General features: G+C 36.2%; 1 protein-coding gene across 2 annotated transcripts in view; it reads right to left on the bottom strand.

The window, feature by feature from the left end:
• The window catches only part of Sphkap (SPHK1 interactor, AKAP domain containing), a 127,581-nt gene that overhangs the window by 71,301 nt on the left and 28,388 nt on the right, over window positions 1-27,892 (bottom strand). For both annotated transcript variants that reach the window (XM_076866304.2, XM_076866305.2), the window contains exon 3: window positions 23,641-23,748. In XM_076866304.2, the coding sequence (XP_076722419.2) occupies window positions 23,641-23,748 (108 nt within the window). The remainder of the gene's footprint in view (window positions 1-23,640; window positions 23,749-27,892) is intronic.

Raw genomic sequence — 27,892 nt, 5'->3', positions numbered from 1 at the left:
ACTCATGTTTTTCCTTGAATTTGTCGTCTACTGGTTTTCCCACAAAATGTGGTTCTTTCTAGTATTGAAACAAGCCTATGTTCAGACATGTCAAGCTAATCGAGCTGTTTGGAATAAAAGGAGAATCATTTTTCATAATAAATTCTATTTACAGTCCAAACTCATCAAAGATAATAATATCTTCAAATTCACCCGTTGTTTTTAGCACCCACTTAAACTAAGCCAGTAGATAGGAGGGATAATACTTGGGAGAGACTGTCAATATATTTCAGATGCACTGGTATATCAACTAAGCTCCCCTTCATTTCTTTATTAACTTGTCCTGCTTCATTATCTACTCCTTAATGTGAAACATTCCAGACTGTCCTTCACCTAATTTGAAAATTGATTTTCATGGATGTGACGATAAAAGTGTGAGCCACATATTTCATGTTGAAAGACTCAACAACCTTTTGTGTGTGTGTGTGTGTGTGTGTGTGTAATGACAGGGTAGAAGGGCATTTTACTTTTCTATTGCAGCACAGGTATAAAAAGAACTAGGAGAAGGCAGGAGCGTTTGCATCTTCTATCTACTAATACAGAAGTATCGGTTGTTTGAATCACATCAACACACCGTAACTGCTGGAGAACAGTGATGGGTGCTCCCTACTGCAATAAAAATGGATTCATTTTTTAAATAAAAGAAAATTAAAAAACCTCAGATATAAGCTAACAATTTTATAAAACACAAGATTATAAGCAGACCGTACATGTTGAATTAGAAATCTGAAGGGAGCAGAACTTCATTTCATATGCTCTATTAAAATCATCTAGGCTTAGAAATTGATGGGCTCTCCTGAGGGCTGAGGCAGCCAACCATCAGACAGATGATGACAGAGATTGACACTCAATCAGTCATCTATTACTTAAATAAAGACCTCTGGTTCAGAACTGCGAATGACTGATTCTAATTAAGAGTCCTGGTCTTCAAATGGCACTTATACATGTCTCTGTTTTATGTACTAGGGAACAGGTAAGATTTCATTCGGAAAACATATCTTCTGTTTAAAAGAAAATACATTGATTCAGACCATATTCAGAACAATATATGAATTATTTACAAATATACAAGCATGGTTACTAGAATTTTAGCATGAGTTATAAATATATATATGAATATGGAAATCTGCATTTTTATTTGGAACCAAACCATTGTTAAACATGTTAACTGAAGTGGGTTAGAGTAGATCATCAATGATATTTTGAGCAATTTAAAATTTTAAGTTCAATAGATGCAAAAATTCTCAATAAAATACTGGCAAATCACATATAAAAACATATTAAAAAGATTGCACCATGATCAAGTGGGATTCATCCCAGGGATGCAAGGTTAGTTCAACATATGGAAATCAAAAAACATACTTCATCACATCAGTAGACTTAAAGACAAGAATCACAGGATTATCTCAACAGATGTAGAAAAAACATTTGACAAAATACAGCATTCAATCATGTTCAAAATACTAGAAAAACTAGGGACAGTAGGAACATACCTACCATTGTAAAAGCTATATAAGCTAAACCCAAGGGCAACATCATTCTAGATGAGGAGAAATTGGCAGAATTCTCTCTAAAAACTGGAACAAGACAGGGATGCCCTCTTTCACCACTTTCATTCAACATAGTCCTTGAAAATCCAGCCAGAGCAATTAGACAGACAAAAGAAATTAAAGGAATATGAATAGGAAAAGAAGAATTAAAACTATTCCTATTTGCCCATGATATTAGTCTATATTTATAAGACTCAAAACACTCCACCATAAAACTTTTTAATAACAATTTTATAAAACACAAGATTATAAGCAGACTGCATAAATTAATTCAGCAAAGTAGCAGGATATAAAAATCAATACCCATAAAAATCATTTGAAGGGACTCGAGTTATGACTCAGTGGTAGAGTGCTTGCCTCACATGTGTGAGGCATCAGGTTCAATTCTCAGCATTGCATATAAATAAATGATTAAAATAAAAGTCCCTCAACAACTAAAAAAATCTTCAAAAATCATTTGCATTTCTATAAATTAGGAATGAATCAACTGAAAGAAAAATTAGGACAACTACCCCATTCACAATACTCTTAAAAAATATTTGGGAATAGATCAAATATTTTAAAAGACCTCTACAAGGAAAACTACAGAACACTATAGAAAGAAATTGAAGAAGACCTTAGAAGATGGAAAGATCTCCCATATTCTTGGATAGGCAGAATTAATATTGTCAAAATGGCTTTAATACCAAAAGTGCTATGCAGAATTAATACAATTCCTATTAAAATTCCAATGATTTTCTTCATAGAAATAGAAAAAGCAGTCATGAAATTTATTTGGAAGAATAAGAGGCCCAGAATAGCCAAAGCAATCCTTAAGTGTGTGTATGATCTTCTGTATCTGCCTTTGGTTGTGATCCTGCTCCTGCCTAGAATTCTCTGTTGTCCCATTTTTTTTTCTATTTTCAAGCTACAGTAAAAAAAAAAAAAAAAAAATCATCACCTAAGGAGTCTACTTGGGCTGTTTAGTTTTCTCATTGTCTTCTGGGAACAGAAATAACTTTTACCTCCCCTGCCACCTTTCCTCTTTTATTCATGTTTTTGAATGCCAACAAAATGAAGAATCAAAAGAATTTTATTAGCTCGTGTAGATACAGGGCTCTGGCTTATCTGGATATATTACATTTGTTTTAAATATGCAATTTTTCAAATAATATGCTCATTATAACATTAGAGACATAAATCATGTAAAAGCAAGCTGGTTATTTTTACCCCTTCTGATCTCCTCCCTCCAATACCCACACCCAGTGTGTGGTAATCAGTTTTAACATGGTGTATAACCTTCCACAACTTTTTCAAATCTAATTAATGTTCATATATGTATGTGTCTCCATATGTCTCATTTCTTAGTTATTTTATTTATCTATATAATATTTATCTATGTAATATTTACATGCACACATAAAATAATTTTATTAATTTGTTTTGTAATAATACTTTTCTCTCATGGACACACATATTTGACTATACATTTTTAAAACTGTATGGGCAAGTTATGTGTTTGATAATTATTATCATAATACATGCTGGGTTTTCATCCATATGAGAATGTTAGTTTTTTTTTTTGAGAGGGTAAGAAAAATGCAGCACTCATTTTCTTTTTAATTAGTTTCACCCACTATTTTCCCTATCACTTCCTCCCACACCTCTTTCTTGTAATAAGAGCTTGAAATATAGCATATATATATATATATATATATATATATATATATATATATATATATATATTTGCTTGTGTGTGTGTGTGTGTGTGTATATATATATATATATATATATATATATATATATATTTGCGTGTGTGTGTGTGTATGTGTGTATGGGATTTGGACATTGATTGTCTGTAAAAATGATGTCTTATTATATACCTTTCTTTATATTTGACTTTTCTCATTCAACAATGTGTTCTAGAAATTTTTCTAAGCCTGTGGGTTCTTTGTAGTGACTGCTTCCTACTTCATGAGCTGAGGTAGCACAGTTTATGAGCATAATGAAAGGTTGTTTCATACTACCAATTTTGGGGATAATTTATTGTGCAGGCATACTAACTCAAACAGATAATTAAAGAAATCACAGACTTTCAAGTATGGAAGAAAACTTTGAGAACACGTAGTTGAATCAGGTTATTTTAAAGACAAGGAAATTAGCTCAGAGGAGTAGTATAGTTGACCCAGCACCTAACAGCTCACTAATTGTGTAAATGGAGTAAATGGTATTTCCCACTTTATGATGTGAGGAGAGTGTTGGTCCATATGGAACACCCCAAGAAATTACTAAATTGGTATAAAGCTTTCAGTTTGAATGAATATTGGTTCACACAACTTCACATTCTCAGAGTGGATAGAGTCAAACTCAAAATTGCTCTGAGGTCTCCAAGAAGCCCTCTCTTCCTATCATTCATTAATCAACATGTATTTCTATCAATCAAGTTTCTGTTCAGCAATGAGATAACCAATATTATCAAAGAAAAATGAGGTCATTTTAGTCTAAAGCCATGAAAAATTTGGCTCCCAGAGGGCAGAGGCTATGTCTATCCCAATCACAAATATAGCTCCATGGAGTAAGTCAATGGCTATTAAATCAGGAAGAACCTAATTTATATAAATTACAGAATATCATCACAAAAATGGTTCTCAATGAGAAAGTTTTTATATTGTCTACATTATTTATATTGCGCCTTAAATGTACCACACTAACTTTTGGTATGTATATATATATATATTTTTTTTTTTCTCAAAATTACTAAAAATTTAGGGCTCAGTACACATGTCCATGTTATCTTCCCCAAATATGAGGCTCAGAAATAAGAAAATGTATACTCTGATTGCACCCTACCTGAATTACCAAAGATTTACCCTCCTTTTCTAAAGAGCTGATGAGTATTTGATCCTCTCTCTGAATTGCAAATCACATTCAAGTCTTTCTTTTAGCTATGGCTTTTGTGGTTTCCAATAAGTTGTGATTAATGGGCTCTAGCAAAAAGGGATGGAAAATTAGAATTTGGAGACTAAAAATACTGTTAGTAATTAAAACTTTGAGAAAAACTAAGGCTAGATTTTTCTAGGGGAAAAAAAAACCACTCTGAGCAGTTAAATTAGAAGAAACTAATAACTACTGTGAAGAAAATCAAATTGTTAGGAAAATGTCATTTTGATAAAAATTTACGTAAATCCATAACTGGGATATCATTCAGTATGGAAAGTAGAGATCAACCAGCTGAAGTCTTGATGGTGAGGAGTACAATTCTTCCAACACTAATGCAAAGAAGACCTGAGAAGTTCCTCAGACACAGCACTGTGCTTTTGTTCCCGCTAAGCCCTCATTCCAGGGAAGTGGCCTTTGTCTTTCTAAGTGTTAGCTATGTGCCTTCAAACAGATGGTGACAAACATTTTCTGTAAAGGGCCACACAGTAAATATTTTAGGGCTGCAGGCCATAGGGTCTCTGATGTGTTTACTCAGCTTTTCTGTGGGGGTGGGGAAACAGTCATAGACAACACATAAATGAGCGAATGTGACAGTGTCCCACTAGAACTTTATCACAAAAACAGGCCATGGGCCAGATTTCGTGGAAGGACTGTGTTTTTCCCTCTTGAAAATCATGGATATGAAATCATATACATTTTTCCCCCAGCTACTTCTTTAATTGGCAGGTGACATGGCCAGGAAGAGATTACTTGGCATCTGTACTTGCAAGACCTGAGTTCAGGCACCAATTCCATCACTGAATGGTCCTCAACAGGCCTTTAGCCTCTCAACACCCATGCACAGCTCTTTGCTTATAATATCTATTCTGGCTGCTTCACAGGATTTCTGTGAAAACACAGTGAGATAATATTAGTGGAAGCACTTCAGAGACGTGAGCATTATACAAATGAATAACGCTGATGTCATTAACAGGTGGTGAGCAGAGGAATTCTCAGAAAGGCACTTATGAGGACAGTAATAATAAGGTTGAAAATTTGTGAAATCACTAAATAATCACTTTTATAATGAAAGGGCCCTCTGTCTCTGCATAAAAAGGAGCAGGCGTATTGTTCAGCTGCTATGAAGTCACAGGACTAGACATGGCTATAAACAGTGTGGAGACAGCTCAGGAAGGTCAGGAAGGCTTTATTCTTAGTCAGATTGTGTGGGACTTATTCTGATCCCACCAATTAGTGTCCTTGTAATATGGCTTTATCATCCAAGTCAGCCTCACCAGGGGAAAATAGTACTGTCTACCCAGGAGAGAGATTGTTTGAATAAATGAATCCACCTAATGTGCAAAGCAGAAATCCTGGTAGACCAGAAGTACTTAGGACCTATTAAACTCTCCTTTTTATTGGAATGATGTGCAAAATCATATGGAGTGGAGGAATCCAGAGGTCCTTTAGAGCACTATCCATCACATGAGGGACTCACCACTAAGATGCCATGGCTCTGTTTCACCCCATCTCTCTTTTAATAGTACTTTTATTAGCAAGCTCATTACTTTGCACAGAACTTCTCAGTAGAGATAATACATTCAGTATTTCTGCTAAATAGCAAAATTATTTTTTCATTAAATAAAACTAGCAGTAATTGTGCTGTGCTGTCTCCTTTCATTTGTCCCACACATTTCTAGTGCTCAGTAAAGCAATGGGCAGTGTCGTGAAACTTAATAAAGAGGCCCTGCTGAATTCAGACTGTGGAATGCCACAGTGCCACCTTCACCTGCTTCAAAGAAATGATCACTAAGTCCACACCCGTTTAACCTTACACAGGCTGTACATATTATTTTTTAAATTATTAGAAATAAATGCATTTATTATGGTTATAGGTATAGGTCAATATACAAAATGAGACATTAAATAAGTTAAAAATACTATTTAAAATAACATAAGAAATTCATAATTCTAGGAATAAATCTAATGACAATTTATAAGTCCCCTAAAATAAAAGCTATATAACATGACTGGGAAATATTAAAGACCTAAATGGATATAGACTCATGTGAATTTATTTATATATTTTTAATATGCAATATCTCTCCAAATAGATCTATAGATTTAAAACAACATAAATCAAAATTTCAGCAAGTTACCAACATTCCCTTTATGCTTTGTCAGTTTGATTTTTTTTTGTTGTTTAATTTTCAATATTTTTTATTGTTATACTGTTAAGTTCATTGATCTTTAATACAGAATCTAATATTAGTTCCACTCAGAATATTTTTAATTTTAGACTGTGAATTTTATATATTTCATATTCTGCAATTTTTATTTTTAGGAAAATGTTACATGTTCATGTTTTTTCTATCTTATTGAACATCTATAGCTTTAATCTGTTTTAGTGTCCTTCTCTGGGAGATATATTATCTGTGTCATTTCTGTGCTGTTTCTATTGATTAATTTTGTCTTCATCCTGAATTTTTGTGTATATTGGTATCTAAACATTTTGAATTTCATCTCATTTGATGCTGGATAGTTTTGTGCTTATTTCAAGATTCTTAAGCAGACTGGTATTATGATTAGGCTTTCATTTTAAAAATATAATGCTAATTTCAGCATACAGGTACAAATGGAGAAAATGTCCCTGAGATGAGAAAGTTCAGTTAGAAAATTGTAATTTAGGAGACAAATTGTGAGAGTTTAACCAGTGCCTAGCATAATGGTAACAACTGGGTAATATTTTTTGGTATTGTTTTGATTCTTGATGAATGCATAGGACTTAGCTATACATACTGCCATTTTTGGTTTACAGAATATTTTACATTGGAAAGCAATTCTATGCTAAAGGAAGCTATGCAGAAGAAGAAGATAGTAAAATCAGTGATTAAAATCCTTCATATCGACAATTATGGTGAAGTTTTGTGCATGCTGAGTTATTCGAGAAAAACTTTCTCTGCATCTTATAGTTTCACATGTAAATGACTATCTTTAATATGTTTTTCTTTCTCTAAAATAACTTCCTTTACAGTTGTCCTTTCCGCAAGACTTTATGGACCAAAACCAATATGCTCTTCTATTAAAAATGTAAGTATTTTAATTAGTTGTAAAACAAAGGGATCTAAAGAATGTATATTTCTTATGCTTCCATAAAAACAGAAGCCATATATGTGTAGTTAGCTTGGGCAACTGTCGCTTGAATGGAGGTGAAGGCAGTTATACCCATGTCCATATCCACCTGCTGTAGAACCCTGTCACACATGGGAAGACAGACCAGGGTCACAGATGATTTCAGTTTTCTTTGAGAAGCTGTCTTGGCTTGGCTTTGGACATGTGCTTTCATTTTTATTTTTTATTTTGTGGTTGCTGTTTTTGTTTTTGTGTTTGTTCTTTTTAGTTATATATCACAGTAGAATATATTTTGACATATCACAGGCAGTACATATTATGAATTGCTTCCTGCATTGACCATCTTTTAAAAAATTCTAAATGTAAATATGGTTAATATTGGTTATGCTATTAATGAGAGTATCCCTAAATAGAAGGTTTAAGAAATCACTGCGCGACTGATTACTGATTTGAAGTAAGCTTAAATCTTCATGGATATTTCCTTAATTATCAACTGCCTAAGAAATGTCAATTAGTTCACCCCATTTGCACACAAATATTGTTTATTATAAATTGACTTTATTGTTTGTTATCAAACAACTGATGTGATGTCAATTTTCATGCACTGCAGGAATCCATTATTTTGGGCTCATCTTGGATGTCCTGTGGAGCTTTGTTTTAGGCAATATCTAAAATGTTCACCATTGATTAATTGTGGAAAGTGTTTTCATAATCTAAAAACCCAAGTGAACTTTTTCTCAGCAAATTAATTCTCACTACTGCTTCCAGGCACGAGGGCATGAGTGCAGTTCTTTGCCCTTCCTCTTTCTACAGATCCAAGGTCTCTCTGCTTATAGGGAGGAAGAAGGTTGGGATGGTCAGAGAAAAAGGGCACTTTTTGCAAACAAACTGACTAAAGGAAGAAAAATAAAGTTGAGTTGTGATAAGGAGCTTGGAGCCTGGGGCATTGATTGATGAATTCTGTTTGACATTAGTAAGGTAAACCAAAAATACACCCCTAGATCCTTTGCCTCTTAGGTAAGTCAACAAAATGTGTTTTTCACAAAGTTTCAGAGTATAGCAAACCGCTGAATCAACAGAACACCATGGTGAAGGTCAGAGTAAAAAAATATATATATAAGTTGCTTTCACTAATTAAGCAAAATATTACTTTCCTCCAATATGCACTGTCAGGAACAATGAATAAGCTTTTGAACAGAGTCTGAAACTTGGAAGGAGCATTTGAGTTCACACAGTCCAAGTCACTTGGGAATTATTTATTGTGGCAATAAATAATGTATGACTTTTAATTTTAATATCAGTTCTTCAGCCTTATTTATGAATGCTACTAGACAAAAATTGCAACACAGGGACATACTTTAGTAAAGGTACACTAATCCATTAACTTGTGATTAAAAAATACATAAAAATTCTGGCTGTTTCAAAGATAGAAGATTCAATTCTCTCATAGGTAGATGACATGATTATGTTGAAACAAATGAGTGGTATAATTAAACAATGTGGACTGCTGTCCAGTTAGTACCACAGAGTGACTCAGCTTCAGTTATTCAACGTTTATCATCCTTTCTCTGTCCTGTCATCTAAGTCTTCAACCCAGCAACTGCATTGCAAGTCAACACACGTAGTATCAGAGGGAACATTTTACACTCAATTTATTTTGTGGGCTCATTTTGGAATTAAGTTCTTTAAACAATCAGTGCCATTTAATAAGTAAGTGTCTGCTTTGGACATTGAGTGACACTTGTTAAATGTTTTCAGAATAATATTAAGAAAAGCCTTGTTTGAATTTGAACTCCATGTATTAGAAGAATCCCCAATGACTTTCCTGAGAAAAATCAAAGCTCTTTTCTCAATTATTCTCTTGTCATCTTTATACAAAAATGAGATGTTCTTTCTCAGGGACATTAGATGCCTTAACTTTCTCAACCTTGGACAAGGCTGAATGCCAAGGGAAATAAGCTACCTTTACCAAAGACATGGAACTACAGTGTCACAAACCCAAACACCTCCAAGGACCAGGCAGGTAACATAACATAAACTAAAGTGAACTTCTGACGTGATACTAAAGTGGATTCCAGGTCTGGGATGAGAGCATGAGGAGCCATGAAGAACAGCTCCTCAGTAAAATAAAAAAAGTTGCCATATACACACGCGCACACACACACACACACACACACATCCACACACATTGTAATTCTCTAGAATTGTCCTGAGCATTAATAATTTTTTTTTAGAGAGAGAGAGAATTTTTAATATTTATTTTTTTAGTTTTTGGCAGACACAACATCTTTGTATGTGGTGCTGAGGATGGAACCCGGGCCCCACGCATGCCAGGCGAGCGCGCTACCGCTTGAGCCACATCCCCAGCCCCAGCATTAATAAAATTTTAAAAATAAAATATTTGTTTAGGAAAATATAATAAAAATAGGCTAAACCAGAGAGAGAGAGAAAAAAAAGAGAGAGAAAGAGAATGTGCACACATGTGAGAGAGACTGTGACATTTAAACAAGATCTCATGCCCTTCTCCTTCAGATTACCCTGGCAAGAGCTCCATTTTGTGGGCCTAAGAAGCAGAGCTTCCTTCCTCTCCGCCGCTATCCAGCAAGAGTTCCAGTATTTCACTGGGAGCAAGAGACCACCAACATTCCTCATTCCTGCCAACCCTCAGCTAAAGAGGCTAATGTCCCAGCTAGTAAATCAGGAAGTGGAGGGTGACTTACACTCCACCGAGTCCTACCCATAAGACTGAGGTATTGATCTCGGTGTACTCACAGGGAATAGTAAGGCCCAGTAGACCCTAGAAGATTTTCCACACCAAGAGAGCCAGGCAGAGCACAGAGGACACCACCATAGCTCCCTGCTGTTCCAATCTTTATGAAGGTTTAATGGAGAAACTCATTTAAATGCCAGATCTGTTCACTTTTTTCAGTTAAGTGATTCTTGTTATTTTTGACTTAACAGACACTTTTAAAAAACTGATAAAAAGTTGAGGCCATAGTCGGTAAAGAGGGAATGCTGATTTAATAAAAAAAAAATGCCACACACGTACACACAATTTCCCTGTGTTTTCAGGGGCTCAGTGACCTCACAATAAGAACTCTGTTTAGATGCAGTAAATCTTCCTGGAGGAAGCTGGTCATGGAGAGTTTGCATGTGGACGACAGAATTTGGATCGTGCATAGTACAGCTTTCATTGAGTTAGACTTTGGTGTTTGGCCATCAGTAAAACTTTGGAACATTTCTGGGAACAGTTGTAGGACCCTCATTGTTTTGAATATTATAGACACTTAAATCAACTGAAGAATATCATGATGCTTCTATCTGAGGGTTCATTAAAAAATTTTCCAGTGGTCTTAGGATGAGAAAGAGCAAGACTGCTCCCGGGTGATTGGCCAACTTCGATTCTATGATGGTCAGCTCATTCCCCCTCAGAGCTGCCTGCCTGTAAATCCAGAGTAGAACTGCACTGTTTCAAGGCAAAAGTTTTATAGGCTAACTATCCAGCTGTGGCCTTGACTTTCATTTTTCTTTCTCTTAAGTTCCCATTACTTTGGTATGTTCATTTTCTTGATTTTTAAATCTCTTTATGGTGCATGACATCTTTCATCTGGGAGATGCCTTCCTGCTGCAATGGAACAGGTTGGATCTAAAAGACTAGCAAACTGATTTGATGACAAACCTCAAAGTTATGTTTAAACTTACTACAAGGAGCTCACATTGTGTGAGCTGGGTGGGAGGATAGGATGGAGACCAAAATGGAGGGCAGGGGGAAGATTCCCTTGTGCTTATTACTACATGGAGGAGGTTACCTTTCCTACCGGGGGAGTGCCTCCTCCTCATACCTGTTCATGCTGTCTCCCCTCCACTGTTCTTTGTACTGATGGCACGTTTCTTGTTTGGGCTTTACTCAGTGTATTCCTGTTGCCTAGTCTTACATTTGCCCACATTTCTGTGTGTCTTAATCCTACACACTTGACAAGGACCATCTCAAATAGAATAAGCTTCATAATTTTTTTTTAAATGCTACTTTAATCAAGCCAGACTTAATACCTTTTGGCCTTCCAAATTTAACCCTACTTTTTCATTCTTCTCTGATCCATGACCTTCTACATTGGACTAAAGTAACTTGAATGTAACTGAGTTTCTTAAGATGCAAGGATTTACTTGGCCCATATTTTCATACCCCTCAGAGATTCTGGCATAGTGGTTTTTACATTATTAAGACCCAATCAATACCAGGCCATTTTTGTCACCACTGCTTTGTAGTATCCATTACGGTCTGGTATTGTGATGCTCCCTGCTCCACTTTTCTTGCTAAGTATTACTTTGGCAATTCTGAGTCTCTTATTTTTCCAAATAAATTTCATGACTGCTTTCTCTATTTCTGTGAAGAAAATCATTGGAACTTTAATAGCAATTTCATTAAATCTATGTAGCGCTTTTGGTGGTATGTCCATTTTTACAACATTAACTTTGCCTTTGCAAGAGTATGGGAGGTCTTTCCATCTTCTAAGGTCTTCTTCAATTTCTTTCTTTAGTGTTCTGTAGTTTTCATTGTAGAGGGATTTCACCTTTTTTGTTAGATTGATTCCTATGGGTTTTTTTTTAATGGGTTTTGATTTTATATCCTGGTACTTTGCTGAATTCATTTATGAGTTCTAGAAGTTTTCTGGTGGAATTTTTTGGATCTTATAAATCTAGAATCATGTCTTTGTCAAATAGTGATAGTTTTCCTATTTGAATCTGTTTAAGTCACTCCAGTCAGAATGGCAATGATCAAGAATACAAGCAGCAATAAATGTCGGCAAGGATATGAGGAAGTAGGTACATTCATCCATTGTTAGTGGGACTGCAAATTGATGCAACCACTATGGAAAGCAGTATGGAGATTCCTCAGAAAACTTGGAATGGAACCATTTGACCCAGCTCTCCCCCTCCTCAGTTTATACCCAAAGGACTTAGCATACTCCAGTGATGTAACACTATCAAAGTTTGTAGTAGCTCAATCCACAATAGCCATATTATGGAACCAACCTAGGTCCCCTTCAACAGATGAATGAATAAAAAAAATGTGGTATATATACACAATGTAATGTTACTCAGCCTTAAAGAAGAATGAAATGATGGCATTTGCAGGTAAATAAATGGAGCTGAAGAATATCATGCTAACTCAATCCCAAAGAACCAAAAGGTGAATGTTTTTCCTGATATGTGAATGCTAATTCACAATAAGTAGGGGAGTAGGGAAAAATAGAGGTTCTTTGAATTAGACAGAGGGGAATGAAAGGGGGGGGGTATGGGTAGAATGAATCAGACATTATTACCATATGTACATATGATTACATGACCAGTGTGATTCTACATCAGATACAACCAGAAGAATGAGAAGTTATACTCCGTTTATGTATGAAGTGTCAAAATGCATTATGCTGTCATGCGTAACTAATTAGAACAACAACAACAAAAAGACCCAATCAATATTAGTTGAATGACTAAGTGTGGATATTGTCCCTTGTGATGACTGAAGATATTGTCATTTCACTTGATGGTATAGACATATCAGATGTTAATAACATTTACAACTGTGGATGAGATTTGAGAGTGTCTTATATATAAGCACATGACAACCTTGAATTTATGAAAAATGATCAGAAGTTAAGTATCTAGAAACTTTTAAAAATATTACTTTTAGTTCTTGATCAAAGATTAGTAAGACAAAACTTTTAAAACTCAAACAGGATGATCTTATAATAAAGAATTATACCTTTTATTATGCTTTAATAAAATTATTAGAATATTTAGTGTGTGTGTGTGGGGGGGTGCCAGAACATTGAAAAATGCTATGCTCACTGCACTAAGAGCTGGTGAATTTGGGCTTTAGACCTAACTTTGCTACTGGTTTACTCTGTGGCCTTGAGAGATCCCTTCTTTTCATTGCTGTTTCATTTCTTCTACTGAAAAATGAAGCTTTGCCATTTCACAAATGGAACCTTAGTCATTTAGTTTGGCAGAATAAGAGAATGCTTGTATGTTCTGTTTGTTTAGCATATGGTATAAACACATTCACCAGTTGATCTTTTACTCTGGTGCTACCACTAGGCTCTGGGAAATGAATGTTGAGTGTGTTTCCAATGTCAAAGTGTGTCCATGTCAAAGTGTCTTTTTTTCCAGGGGTCTTGCATTTGTTATGATACTTTCAAAATTAGAGAGAAAGACAGTGATTCAGCTCCTTTGGAATTAATATCCAGTTCAATTAAAAACAAGAGCTCTGGTCCTAAATTAGATACTGAGCTGACTCAGAAGCCCCTGGAGAATTAAGTGATGTGGGGGAGGCAGTGGGTGGCAGGAAATATAGTTATTCATACCACCGGACCCTTAAAACAAATCTAGGAATTAGGTATTGCAGAGGATCTCAAAGTTGCTGGTGTCTCTTTAGCTTCTTTTTCTCTTATTTGCTTGCTTTTGAATTTTGCATATTGAATATTTAGAAGATACCTATGAGACTTTAGGCAATAAAGTAGTGATGTTGGGGCTGACATGCATAGCCAGGGTTAAAAAATAAAACAGCTTGGTAACCCATTTAATACGAAGAGTGAAGGAGAAAAACAAGGTGAATGTGACACTGAGGATGAGTGCTGGGGTAGATGCACAGATTACTGAATTACTGGGAGAAATAAAAAATTCGGCAGGCAAAACATATTTTTGGTTATTCACTATCAGAAATGTTGAGTGTGGGATATTGTCGAGGTCTGAAGTGAGTGTATCTGACAAGTACTTGGAAATAAGGCTACAGTCTGGAGACGGAGGTCATCAGCACACAGCTGAAGCAGGGGGTAAGGATGAAATGGCCCTGTGGGAGCATCAAGGACTCAGGTTTCAGAGAGACCTTTGGGAATCACCAAATCAAAGTGCCAGGCTTGGCATGGGGAGCAGCAGCCCCGGATGGAGATTTTTAAATGTAATAATCCTAGAGGCAAGAGAAGAATTAGAAGGGAGAATGGTATTCTTGAAGCCATGGAAAAAAATAGCTTGTTTTCAGAGGTTGGGAAGAGGTGTGACTTTAATTTGTCTATAATCAGCTTAGTAAGGTAACCTGGGAATATATGTTAGTGGACTTGGTGACACTAATAAGAGTGGTTTAAGCAGCGTGGGGAGAAAGGCGAGTCAGATAGTAAATACAGTATGGTTTTTATGGAATTTTAAGTTTGATGGTCAAAGGAAGGAGGGCAGAGTACGTGGTTTGACAGGTCAATAAAGTTTTTTTTTGTTGTTGTTGTTTTGTTTTGTTGGTTTTTTATTTGCATTTAAAGGGAAAGATGGAGCAACGGTATTTATGAAGATAAAGGATAAATATGTACAAGAATACAATAATGCAGTGATGAAGAGTATATTTATAAAGAATAATGACCATTTGTTGTCTTTTAAGACAAAGCCAATTGTCAAGGAGCACACAAATGAAATAATACAGAAGCCAGCTGTCAGTTCCAAGAAAAGTAAGAAGTGCAGAAAATTTCAGTAAGTTTTCCAATAACTCATCTGAAAAAAAATAAACCTGATATTTTTCTCCCTGCCTGAATGAGTAATACTGAAAAATTGAAATGACTATTTTGCATGAACATAGTTGGACTGAAAAAGTCAATAAGGATTTATAAGGCAGCAAGCAGGTACCAGGGTAGTCTAGGGTAAGGAAATCTCCCGGGGAAAGAAATATAGGTGTTTGAAAGATGTCAAGTATTCTAATGAAACTGGATTGAGGGTAGTCAGGAGAACAGAGGCACATTCCAGAGGCAAAAACTGGACAGGATAGAAGTAGGGGCTCTTGAGTCAGATGCTTTGGGGCAAATACACCTACTGGGTCTATTTTTATATCTTGGGTCACTCTTGACTGAGTCTTCATTAAGGGATCTGTTTAATTACCAGAACAATGGTTTCAACAGAAATATACTCATACATATACATATGAATAAAGAAAATAGATTGTGGTAATCCACATCTATTGCCTTTATTTCCAGGTTAGATGAGACTGTTTTCTAAATTATATTCTGGAAGTGAATAGGGGGTGGATGTATCTGATTTTAGAGTAGAAAAATTTGGAAAAATGGACTTGGCCAATGAGAAAGGAAGCTATGGTAACCCATGGCTCTAGACCAGCATTTTTTGAGCTGAAAAACATTTGTAGGATTGTCCCACAATCCTGAATTCAAATGCACATAGAAGTTTTCAGACAATAAGAGTGAGGCTAGTGGGCATACATTAAAATGACGGATTTCAGAACTTGAAGTCCCAACAGCTGGTTCTAACCCACAGATGTGTTTTGATTTGCTTACACAACGTCAAAAGAAAATGATAGTATGGGCCAACATTTAGAATTCAGTAGATGTAAAAAAAAAAAAAAAAAAAAAAAGATTTTGACTTCTCCTGACAAATTGAACATCTTCTATCCAGGGCTTATATTCTCATTTGGAAACCAGATGAGTCAACATGGTTTTTCATTCTAGCCTGTGTGGGAAAGTGTGGAAGGAAATAACCTGGATGCCAATAATAGGTCCATTAGGTAGTAATGCTTTCATATTAGCTGTTGGTATTGCATTATATCTGATAAAAGAAAAGAAGTTCAAAATAAATGCAATATAGCTCAATCTGGAAATTGGTGGCCTGGGATGTTCCAGTGGTATTGGATTCTATTTGGTGGCACAGGCAATAGCAGTAAGTTAACTGATCTTGACTTATGGGCAGGTACCTGAACTGGTCCAGTTTGTCTCATGGACCTTTCCTCTTCAGTGCACATGGCCATTGATGACAGCAACATGTGTACTGTAGTCATTTGATTCTACGTGATCCTCTATGACTATGGAGGGGTGAGGTGCATCTTGAGTTGAAGCACATGACTTGGCTTGGGTTACCTCACGGGTGACTGGAGGCTACTGTTTGAAAACAATTAAAGTAGTCGGTCCTAACTGGATGTGATTTTGTGTCATCCTTCCACACTTCCTGCCCATTGTCCATATCCAGGGGACATTAGCAATGTCTGTAGACATTTTTGTTTGTGACAATTTGTCAGGCGGTTACTGCGGGCATCTAATGGGTAGACGTCAGGGTGCTACTAGACATTTTACAGTGCATAGGACAGCTGCTTCACAAGACAGACTTATCCAGTTCAATATTTCAGTAGCGTGCACAGTAAAAGACTTTGCTTTACAAGAATTCCCTCAGGATGCCTAGTAGAATTATCTTCGTTAACTCTCTTTGTTATTCTGCTTAATACCTACATTAAACCAAACCTAAGACAAAATTTAGGAGGGCACAAACTTTCCTTTACCCTACTCAGTACCTTCAGATGCTTCTGGAAGGTGTAATAAATCCATATAGATAATCCAGTTAAATTCCGATGACATTGCAGAAACAACAGGCCAGACACATATACAAAGTGTCCTCTGTGATATAAAATGAGGGCTGTGCCTGGTCTATAAATAAGTACAATATGCAGTTGGTAGGATAGGAGTTCTGTTTCAGACTTTAGCATTTTCTCACTTCCTAATAAATCTCTAGAGTGAGTTTGTCTCATTACAAAGATGGAAATTATAACCCAAAGACTGAAAACTAAAATAAAATGTCCTATGCATTTATTAGCCATGCCCAATCTTTACTCTCTTTAATTCTTCCAGGTCTGTCCATATGCATAGATAGATCAATAGATAGATAGATAGATCAATCTATGTATATAGAGAAATCAATGAAGAAATAAAGATATGGATTTCACCTTGATAATCTAAGTTAAAAAAATACTATTATTTCTAGGTAGGTTTTTTTTTGAGATTTTAGAAGAAGTTATTAGGAAGCAGTTTACTCTAAACAAATACGTCTGCTAAAAAGAAATAGAAAATAATGTCATTGATACCCTTGAAGTTTAAAGGTATTCTAATGAGAATAAGTATTTATTGTTGTTGATCTTCTTGATTGATAGGCTTTCACCTAAGAGGAAAATTGCTATAATACTAGGGGTTGCTATAATAGTAGGGAGTGTTGAAAATTTGAAAGTTGAAGCTATTCTGAACTATTTTAATAATGTATTCTTCTGTCAAAATGAATTTTAAAAAATTGAGAAGTGGTATAAACACTCAGGTTTTCTGACTGTATTTTTAACTGCAAAAACTGTCAAGATTTATAAAATACTTCATTAAGTATTTGAATCTCAGGCTTACTTGCTAAAATAATAATCTCTTGCTACCTCTAGGACCCTGAAACATGCTGGTCACTGACCAGGTACTTAGTTTCAGAGAATTCCAGAGCTCCGCACAAGCCCCTTCCTCTGCCTACACCCCACCCAGGCTGGCTGATCTCTGCTCTCTGGGGGTCATTCTGAGGACTCTCAGATCTCTACTTCTTGCTGAACAGCTCCAACTTGTATAGGCAGCTCCCTACTTGACTTCTCTCCTTTGGTGCCTACAGGACACATAGCATCATGTCACCTGAACCCTCTGCTTCCTTCCTCGGTCATCCCATCATAGTAGAGGACATGTCCATTCACCTAGAAGCTCATGCCTAAATCAGAGGTGCTATTCTTGATTTCTCTTTCTTCATCCAATTTATTAACATCCTGTTTTATTTTCAAGTGATTTTTGGTTTTTGATAAATTGTATTGTGCATATTTAAGGCACACAACATGCTATAAGATACATGTGGTAAAACAGGCACTATAATGTAGCATATCTATTGCCTCACGTACTTATTCATTTCTTACCCCCAAGGCAGCAGTAGCTATAATCAACTCATTTAACAAAAACCCTGAAAACAAAACACTATTATTACCTATATTCTTCATATTGTATATTAGAGGTTTTTTTTTTTTTACTTGTTTGTTCTACATATTTTACAGCTCACTTTTATATACAGTCACACTAGGAGACTTTATTTCCAAGTGCTTAAATATTCTTTGGAAACCTGATTTATAAAGGATGCATAAATCTTTATGGTTATCAACCAAGTGTTCTTTCTAATGCATTACCTCCTGAAGACAAGGTAAGGTTTTGTGGAAATTTCTTTTGATTAAAAGTCAGGTTAAAATGTTTTCCCTAAGACTCTTGGGTTTTCTGAGGGGCCATGGGTCATGCACAAGGTGAGCAAGGCCACATGGACAGGTTATAGGTCTCCTGCTCTACTTCTCTGAGGCTGTCTTGCGTTATCACTTTGAGAGCTAGATTTCAAATAGCTCCTGTCTAGACTCTTCCAACAGTGTTGGGTATTAAAACCCCTGCAAATTTGTCAGAATGAAAGAAATAGAGCCTACTGGAGCTTTTCTCTTGGAGAGTGTTACTGGGTGAAGCTGGCAGGATAATCTAGGTGTTGGGACTGAGAGCTCTCTTGTACCCCTTTTTCTGAGAGCCAACCTACTCAAGTGACCCTGAATGTTTGCTTAAACTGCTTCCTAAGTTGAATGGGTTCACTCAAACACAGAGTTTTGGCTTGGCTCAGCCATTCTGCCACCATTTTTAAGACGTGCCTAGTGCTCCTTAAATTGAAAAGAAAAAAAAAAAGATAGATTTGATGTTTTAAAGGAAAAATAAATATCGTGTGGTGGCACACTCCTGTCATCCCAGTCACTAGGCAGACTGAGGCAGGAGGATTGCAATTTCAAGGCCAGCCTCAGCAATTTAGTAAGACCTCCCAGCAATTTATAGAGACCCTGTCTCAAAACAGAAAAAAAAAAGAAAAAAGAAAAACTTCTGTATTTTACAGTTATGTATTTCCTTGATCACATGAGTCTAGATTTTTCCACAGTAAAACCTAAGCCGGGTACTTGTCTCTTTCTTACTTTTTTTAAGTTTCAGAATAGATGTAGATATAGTTGGAGAAATAATTACATTTAAATACGTTCATCTGAATTTTTTTTTAAAATTTTTGCCCCTGGACTGCTTCAGAACGTGAGACCTATAGAACACCTGACAGGCATCTTACTTTTGCAATACCATGGGTAGTCTGCTGAAGGCCACTTGAGAATTCAACTTATTTGTACATTTAAGGCAAACATTTTAAAATACTGTGATTCATCAATTAAAGTGTATAAAATAAAGAGGACATAGCTTGAGTCTTACAATGGTTATTAAGGAAAAAGGTTGAACAGAAATTACATGAGTAATAATAACTTTCATGATGTGGTGATGTTAATGAAGTATTGAACCAAAAGGTGATTCCTGAAAAGTCAAAACTTAATTTCCAGTGAATAGCCAAAAACAATAGATGATTAATAAGGACTAATGTAACTTAAAGAGTAAGGTATTATAAAAAAAATCCAGTTCCTCTGTTAAGGACCTCCGCTGAGATAATGTCTTAGCTGTTGAATTTTGGAGAAGGGCTTAGAATTCCATTGTTCTCCTACACAGTCCCTCTCTTTTAAATGACCAGGTTGCAAAACTAATATTCATTAGTATATGAATAGTTAGTATTCATATACTAACTACCAGGTTAGTATATGAATATTATTTTTCAGAATGTCAAATTAGCAAAAAGTAAAAGTCTAAGTTTGATAAGAGAATTCTATTTAGTAAAATCATAAAACCTTTTGAAAAGCCATTGGAGCTGACTTCAGGAGCTTGTGGGCCATTGGCTCTGTTTGAGGTGCCTGTTACATTCCTGACTCCTTCAAACCACTCTTGTCTAAGACTTCTCTCATTACCTATAAATGGACAAGGTCATCCACTGAAGAAATAACTAGAATCCATGGTCTGGCTCTTGAAAACAAACTGCCATATCGAGATGTGTACACAACCCCCTGAATGTCTTCCAAGCCAGAGGTTGTCCCCAACCCCAAGAAATTTCAAATAGATATCTTAAATTTAGAAACCATGAGAACACTGAGATACTTAGTTTTAAGAAGCCATGGATCTAAAAACCTTAAATCTAGTGTAACAAACACCAAACTAACTTACACTAAATATGGAAATGTAATTACTAATTTTGGTGGGCAAGAAAAGAGTTTATAAAGCAACAACAGACTTAGAGTAGGATTCCCCAGAACTATGAACAGATTGCAAAACAGGACAATACAGGACAGCATTATTCAGCCCCTCAGACTCTGCTGTGATTATGTACAAATAGATTCAGGTTTGGGATGATTTCATAAGCTACTTTTTAAGAATTAAACTTTAATGAAGATATTTTTTAAAATGAAGATACCCTCTCCCTGTCTCAATTACACTTTCATTTTCATGGTTATGTGGAAAATGTTTTTTCTTTTTTAATTAGTTCTAATCAGGTATACATAACATTAGAAAGATCTCTGATTCATTGTACACAAATGGAGCAGAATTTTTCACTTCTCTGGATGTGCATGAAGTCAAGTCATACCCTTCCTGCAATTATACATGTACCTAGGGTAATGATGACCATCTCATTCCACCATCTTTCTTTCCCTTTTGCCACCTGCTCCCCCTCCCCTTTGCCTCATCCAAAGTTCCTCCACTTATCCCATGCCCCCTCCCCCGTATAGACTAGCATCCACTTAACAGAGAAAACATTCAGTCCCTGATTTTTAGAGATTGGCTTATTTGGCTTAGCATGATATTCTCCAACTCTATCCATTTACCTGCAAAAGCCATAATTTTATTCTCTTTTAATGCTGAGTAATATTCCATTGTGTCTATGTACCACAGTTTCTTTATCCATTCATCTATTGAAGGGCATATAGTTTGCTTCCACAGTTTAGCAATTGTGAATTGTGCTGCTATAAACATTGAAGTGGCTGCGTTACTGTAGTGTGCTGTTTTTAAGTCTTTAGGATATAGACTGAGAAGTAGAATAGCTGGGTCAAATGGTGGTTCCATTCCAGATTTTCTAAGGAATCTTCATACTGCTTTCCAGATTGGTTGCAACAATTTTCAGTCCCACCAGCAATGTATGAGTGTGCCTTTCCCCACACCCTCACCAACACTTATTGTTGCTTGTATTCTTGATAACTGCCATTCTGACTGGAGTGAGATGAAATCTTAGAGTAGTTTTGATTTGCATTTCTCTAATTACTAGAGATTTTGACATTTTGGAAAGTGGGTTTTAAGAGGGAATTAAGTACTTTCTCCCTGACCGTCTGGAGACTCCTATATGGCTCTTTTGCTGAAGAGCTCCTTGTCCTGGTCCAGCACCTCTAGACTTGGTCTGTGTTTCTCTTGTAGGCGACAGTTACTCCTTAGCACTTTGCAACCCTGGTCTCTGGTTTATCCTCCCCACCTACATATATTTGCCAAGCCAGAAAGAAGAAGGACCTCAAAATTAAGAAAAAATGACTACAGGATACTTTATGAGAGATTAGGGCTAAGTTTTTTTTTTTGCGGGGGGGGGATTTCTCTTGAATATAGAATTATGGACAAGTTTTGATTTTTGTGTCAGTTTTAATTACTAAAATTTCTTGAGGGGGAGCAAATAATCTAATATTATGCCTTTTACTTGGGTTTAGGATTTTCCCCTTTGGGGAAGAATAAGAAGAACCTTAAAGGCAGAATGAATCAGCTCAACCTCCCCGATATCATCTGACACTAGAAAGGAAAAAAGAATAAAGAAAGGAGGTCACAGTTTTAAGCCCAAATTTAAGTATACTGGGTTTGGTGAGGGAGTTGGAGGAGTTTTTTTGAATATAGGATAATACAATGGTAATCTTTAAATTCAACTAGAAATTAGCTATCATTTCTAATTATAGATCTACAACCCATACTCCCCAAATAGGAAATTTAGAGAAGACCTCTTAGCCCTTCATTACACCATTTTTAGTGTCCCAAGTTCTGTGTGTTCTCCAAGTGGAAAAACCTTGTGATACTGGAACTGTTCGGATGACAACTTTGACAAATGTGTGGCCCCTAACAGCTTGTACTCTGTATTTCTCTCTTTTACCTTTGATACCTGTTTAATTGCACATCGGAACAAGCAATTGCCTGTACTTTCCAGCTCACTTCAGAATTGACTTTGCAAAGGAGGTACTACTGTCAAATTACTTGCCCCTTAATCCTTTCTTGTTTTCCCCAGAGATTTTTAGTTAGCAACTAGTTTTCTGGACAAGCAACCAAATGTACTAAAAGTTAAAGATTCCCAACCATTTGCCTAAATAAAGATATACTGATGAGCGACAGTGAACTGTGCATTTCTTGGGCTATGGGAGCCTGCTGTGTGAGGTGTTTTACATCCTCTGTCTGCCGGTTCTGGTCTGCTCAGTATATAAAAAGCCTCCCATCCCATTTTCTGCTTTTCCCTTTTAACAGAAATGCTGGCATACAACTTACCTCCAGGAATAGCTCAGAGCTGATGCTCTCAATTTAGTCAGGAGAATTACATTATATTTCTCTCCTTTTTGAAAACACACTTTCCCATCTCTATAATCATGACCCCATAAGAGCTGGATGAGTTCAATAAAAATGAAAAATATAGTTTCATGGAGCATATGGGAAGGAGTCTATTTCATATCAACAGTATGCATTTGCATTCTAAGCTGTAGGAATTATTATTGTTGATCCGGCAAAGAAAGGTTTTGTATGTCAAGCACAGCTACAGTGTATTAAAATGCATGCCTCTTTATTTCTTAGGCTGAGTTTTCAAGTTAAAACTATAACTCAAGCGTGGTAGAAAAATTTTACATAATATTTACATTGGAACATACCTACTGGTCAGGGTTATAAAATAAATTACAAAGAATCTTAGAGCACTGTTGAATAGCTTTTATTTGTCATCCTATAAATCTATTTCTGAACCTTTTTCTCAGTTGCTTTTGAAAATGTAAACACTTTTTCTCTGGGAAAAAAAAAATTTTTCCCTTGGAGAATTGATCAGATGAGTTTACCCGTTGAAATGAGCAAGTTTGAGGTAGAAGCATTAGCTTTCTATGTCCTTTTGTTGACAAGCCATACAAACTAATTTTGTATTTTCAAAAGGACACTTTTCCAAACTTACGTTTTATAAATTATAACACTTCTATCTCAAGCAAGGATGCATGTGCCATTTCCCTGTTTTATCCACGACATTCCCGAGAATTCTGGATACTTACAGAAGCACAGTTTTCAGACTTGTCTTCCACAAAACCAATCTGGCAGGGCGTCGTCTGATTCTGCAACCAGTAGTCTGTGGACTCGAGCAAGCTATTGCTGCGGAGGACCTGGGGGAACCCAGACAACTACTCAGTGCTTATTTGGCAAGGATTTCTACTTAAACAAGCAGCTCTCTTCCAAAAAACCCCATGTAGGTGGGTTTTATTTGTATGCTGTTATTTTTTACAATACCTGGACATTAGGGAAAACAAAAAGAAAAGAAAACAAAAAAACACTGTGGGAAAATAGTACTACTAGAAAATGTAAACTATTGCCCTGGAAATTGGCATGAGAGGAATCCATTGATGCTGACACTAATTCCTTCTCTTATCAAATCCAACATCTGGAAACTTCATTGTAGGTGTGATCTTCCCATAATATGCAATCAGATGATTGTTTTGAGATATGGCCAAGTTGGCAATGAGGGAAATATTTCCTTTAGTGTTAGTGTTCCTTCGCAATTCAAATACATTTTATATTTAAAAAATAGATTGTTTTCCCTTGTGGTGAAACATTAATTCTTTGGTTCTTCAACTCTGCTAACATACTTGTGAAATAGGGCACAGCTCTCTGGAGCATCTAGGATATTATGTTAAGCTAAACATCATTAGGAGTAACTCAATTGCTTTGAGATAACCATTTTTCATTTTGAAGTGGTATGGTAAACACAAAGTTGAATATATGAATTAACAAAATCAAAAATAACTTATAAATACCTTGTTTTACGACCTGGCTATTAAAATAAGGAGGAAAAGGCATATTTCAGAGCCAAAATATTTTTTTAGATGAAGTCACATAAATAAGCAAATGATTCGACTTCTAATGTGTTCTACCAGTTTCCAAATGTTGTATAAAATGTCTCTCTGTCATCTTATCCAAGATTCCCAATATATCCCAGAGCTTTCGTGTTTATGAGGTTATATGTCTAATGATATTTCACTACTACCTTCCCTTAAGCAACATAATATTTGATCAGTTTGGTTAATGCTAATAAGATAGAATGACACTTCAACTACCTTTTTTTTGCAACAAAGGATTCTATTCATTTATTCTGCAAAGATAGAAATATACTAGTTTTGGTCTTTGAATAGAGTTCACTTATTTCTGTAACATCTTGGTTTTGGACCTGTGATGTTACTTGTAAAGCTTTTCCTACTTGATGCCAATCGTTACTTCAAAATGACACTTTTTCATCTCTCTTGAGGTACTTTGGGGACAAGGGGCAATCGAGTGATGACTTTGTTATACTGTTCACTAAAGTTGGCAGTAGAACTCCTCAGTCCTCTAGAGGTTTCACCTCAGAACACTAAGGCATTATTTACTATTTTAACTCTGCCTCCTGAGTCTTCAGTGGCATTTCTTGGTGGCTGTGTGACCATGGTGGTGGCAGGACAGAATGAATGTGGAGTAGAACCTTAATGCTGACTCTGCTGTCTTCCCTGCAGAAGGACATGAAGGAGACTTACAGACATGTGACTGACTCTCTGTCCTCACTCAAGGCTTTGTTTTCGAAAATAGATATTTTGCATAAAATATGTTATGTATGTTAGCCTGTGTTTATTGCTTTTAAAATAAATAAAAATATTTCTTCACTTTAATTTGTCATATAAAAAATATCAATGAGCATGATTCATGTAAACTAAAGCTTCATGAGGTCCCACATCATTTTTTTTTGGAGGGCAAAATAATTTTGAGCTCAAAAGCTTGAGAACCATGGCCTTAGATTAACCCATGATATGCTACTGTGCTATATATAGAACCCCCGTGAGAACCTATAAAATCTTACAGGACACCTGAAAAATTGCTCCCTTTAAATTTTTACAGATGACCTATAAATAGGACAATGAGACTTAGTGGTTTACCTTTATTTAAACTGTGCGGCTTACTCCACCCCCACACTGGCATTCACATTTATTTCCAGCATAGGATAGAGTTCAGGAGAGTGGGCATCAGGGATCCCACTGGGCTGAAATCCTGCCTTGGTCGTGAGAAGCAGGATGAGCTTGGGCAGCTGAGTTAAAATCTGAGCCTTAATTTCTACATCTGTAAATGGGGACCACAGTACCCACAAGGTTGGGCACGTTGTGGGTGTTCATTGAACTGCTACACATAAAATACTGAGCCTTGCAGATGGCAGGTTATTCTCTGAGACAATGGTTCTTATTGCTACTATTTGAAAGAATGACAGATAATTAGATGCCTTCTGCCTGAAAAATTACTGGATTGAAATTATATCAGTTACGTAAAGGCAAATTTTCTTTAGCAAATATTCTAGTGTGTGGAGTAATTTCACTTATTCATTTTGTAGTATTAAGAGTTGCATCTACTATTTTTGCAAGATTACAATGTGCTAGGAATTGCAAATTTTCTTTCATGTATTTTTTTACATTAATATTCAATTTTTAAACCACACCTTCTAACCAGAAGCACTTCTTTGTTTTGTATGTGTTTTGTACTGGGGATTGAACCCACGGTTGCTCTACCACTGAACTAAATCCCCAACCTTTTTATTTTTTGAGACAGGGTCTCGTTAAGTTGCTAAGGCTGGCCTCAAACTTGTGATTCTTCTGCCTCAAGCTCCCAGATTGCTGGGATCACAGAGGTGTGCCACCCTGCCCAGCTCAGAATCGCTTCTTAGTCATTTCAAAGCTCACTCCTCAAAAATTAGCCCCTGGACCTGGTCTACATTCTCATACGTTTAGGGTTCATATTTATGGTTACAACAAAGTATGTCAACAGAAAAAGCAGTGGCCACAATAGCAAATGATTTATTCTTGTCCTAGGCAAACCTGAGGAGATGGACAGAGTTCAATGTCAATTCACTTGGATCTTTCAGAAAAATGATGAGCTGGCTCACCACATTTTCTTAATGAAACACAGAAAGGCAAAGGGGCAGGTACCAAAAGTCACCAGCCTGCCACTTTCCACTTTGAGATTCCTGAAACTGAGGAAGGGGCTGTCTGGTGAGGAGTTTGGCTGAGAAGAGAGCAGACTACCTGCTGGGTTTCTCCTGCATTTCACTTCTGTAACAAAAGGAAATCATGGCAGAAAGATTAATCTATGGAGTCTTTTACACTAAAAACATGTATTTTTTGAACTTATTTTTTTTTAAAATTAACCAAATATACTCAAATGCCTTGCTTTGTTCTATCCTTACAGTAAAGGAAGAGTGTTTTATATGCCTACTCACTCAATGGAAAACTTTAGAAAGACTTTTCTAGAAAGACTTTTCAATGGCATATTCCACATCCTGAAGATGCTGAATGTTTTCCCTAAGATGTGTCTTTCCTTTAGAGGAAATAGAAATGGCAGAGGAAGAAAATGGAATTTAAAATAAAACTTGAATCTTCAATGCTCAGGGAGAACTATTTTGAGGAGACCTCTTTGTGTGGTGAAAGTGTTCATTCACTCTAGTTTGGATTTGGAGTGTCCACCAAAGGCTCACGTGTTGAAGGCTTGTCTACCATTGAGCTATGTCCCCAGTGCAGTGGTGTCCAGAAGTGAGGCTATGGGGAAGTGATTGGATCACGAAGGCTCTGTCCTCACCTGTGGATTAATCCAATGATGGGTCCATAATTGAATTCATTGTTGGGAGGTGATGGAAACTGTAGGTAGTGGGATCTAATTGGAGGAAGTAAGTCACTGAGGGCCATTAAAGAGTGTATCTTGTCCTGGGCCTCTTTCTCCTTCTCTCTGCTTTCCAGCCACCTTGAGGGGAGTAGCTTGGCTTTGCCAGGCCCTTCCTCCAGGTTGTCTGCATCTCCACAGGCCCAGAAACAACAGAGCCAACAACTGAAACCGCTGAAACTCTGAACCAAAGTAAGCCTTTCCTTCTTTAGATGGTTTTCCTCAGGTATTTTTGGTCACAAAATGAAAAACTGACTTAATACTGTTTAAAAGCTTCATTGTTCATGATAATTGAAGAGTTCATTTGATGACATCAATAATTAAAATACATTTACACAAGTGCCCTAATTTTTATGCTATTAATTATTTAATATTTATATTATTTAATTATTGATCTGCATTATTAATACTGCATTGAGAACTCTCTGAAGTTAGGCTCTCATGCTATCTGAATCAAACCTTGATATTTATGGGGTAGACTCTATAAGCTAATACATACAAGTGTGTAAGGTGTTAGTGTCTTCAGTGCCTAGAACACAGTTAGGGCCCAATAGACATTAACTATCACAAAAGATTATTCCCTTT

Source organism: Callospermophilus lateralis, chromosome 9 (genome assembly GCF_048772815.1).
Source record: "Callospermophilus lateralis isolate mCalLat2 chromosome 9, mCalLat2.hap1, whole genome shotgun sequence".
In the NCBI taxonomy this organism is placed as follows: Eukaryota; Metazoa; Chordata; class Mammalia; order Rodentia; family Sciuridae; genus Callospermophilus; species Callospermophilus lateralis.
The sequence above is the reverse complement of the archived record's forward strand: the minus strand, read 5'-3'. Positions and strand labels throughout refer to the sequence as shown.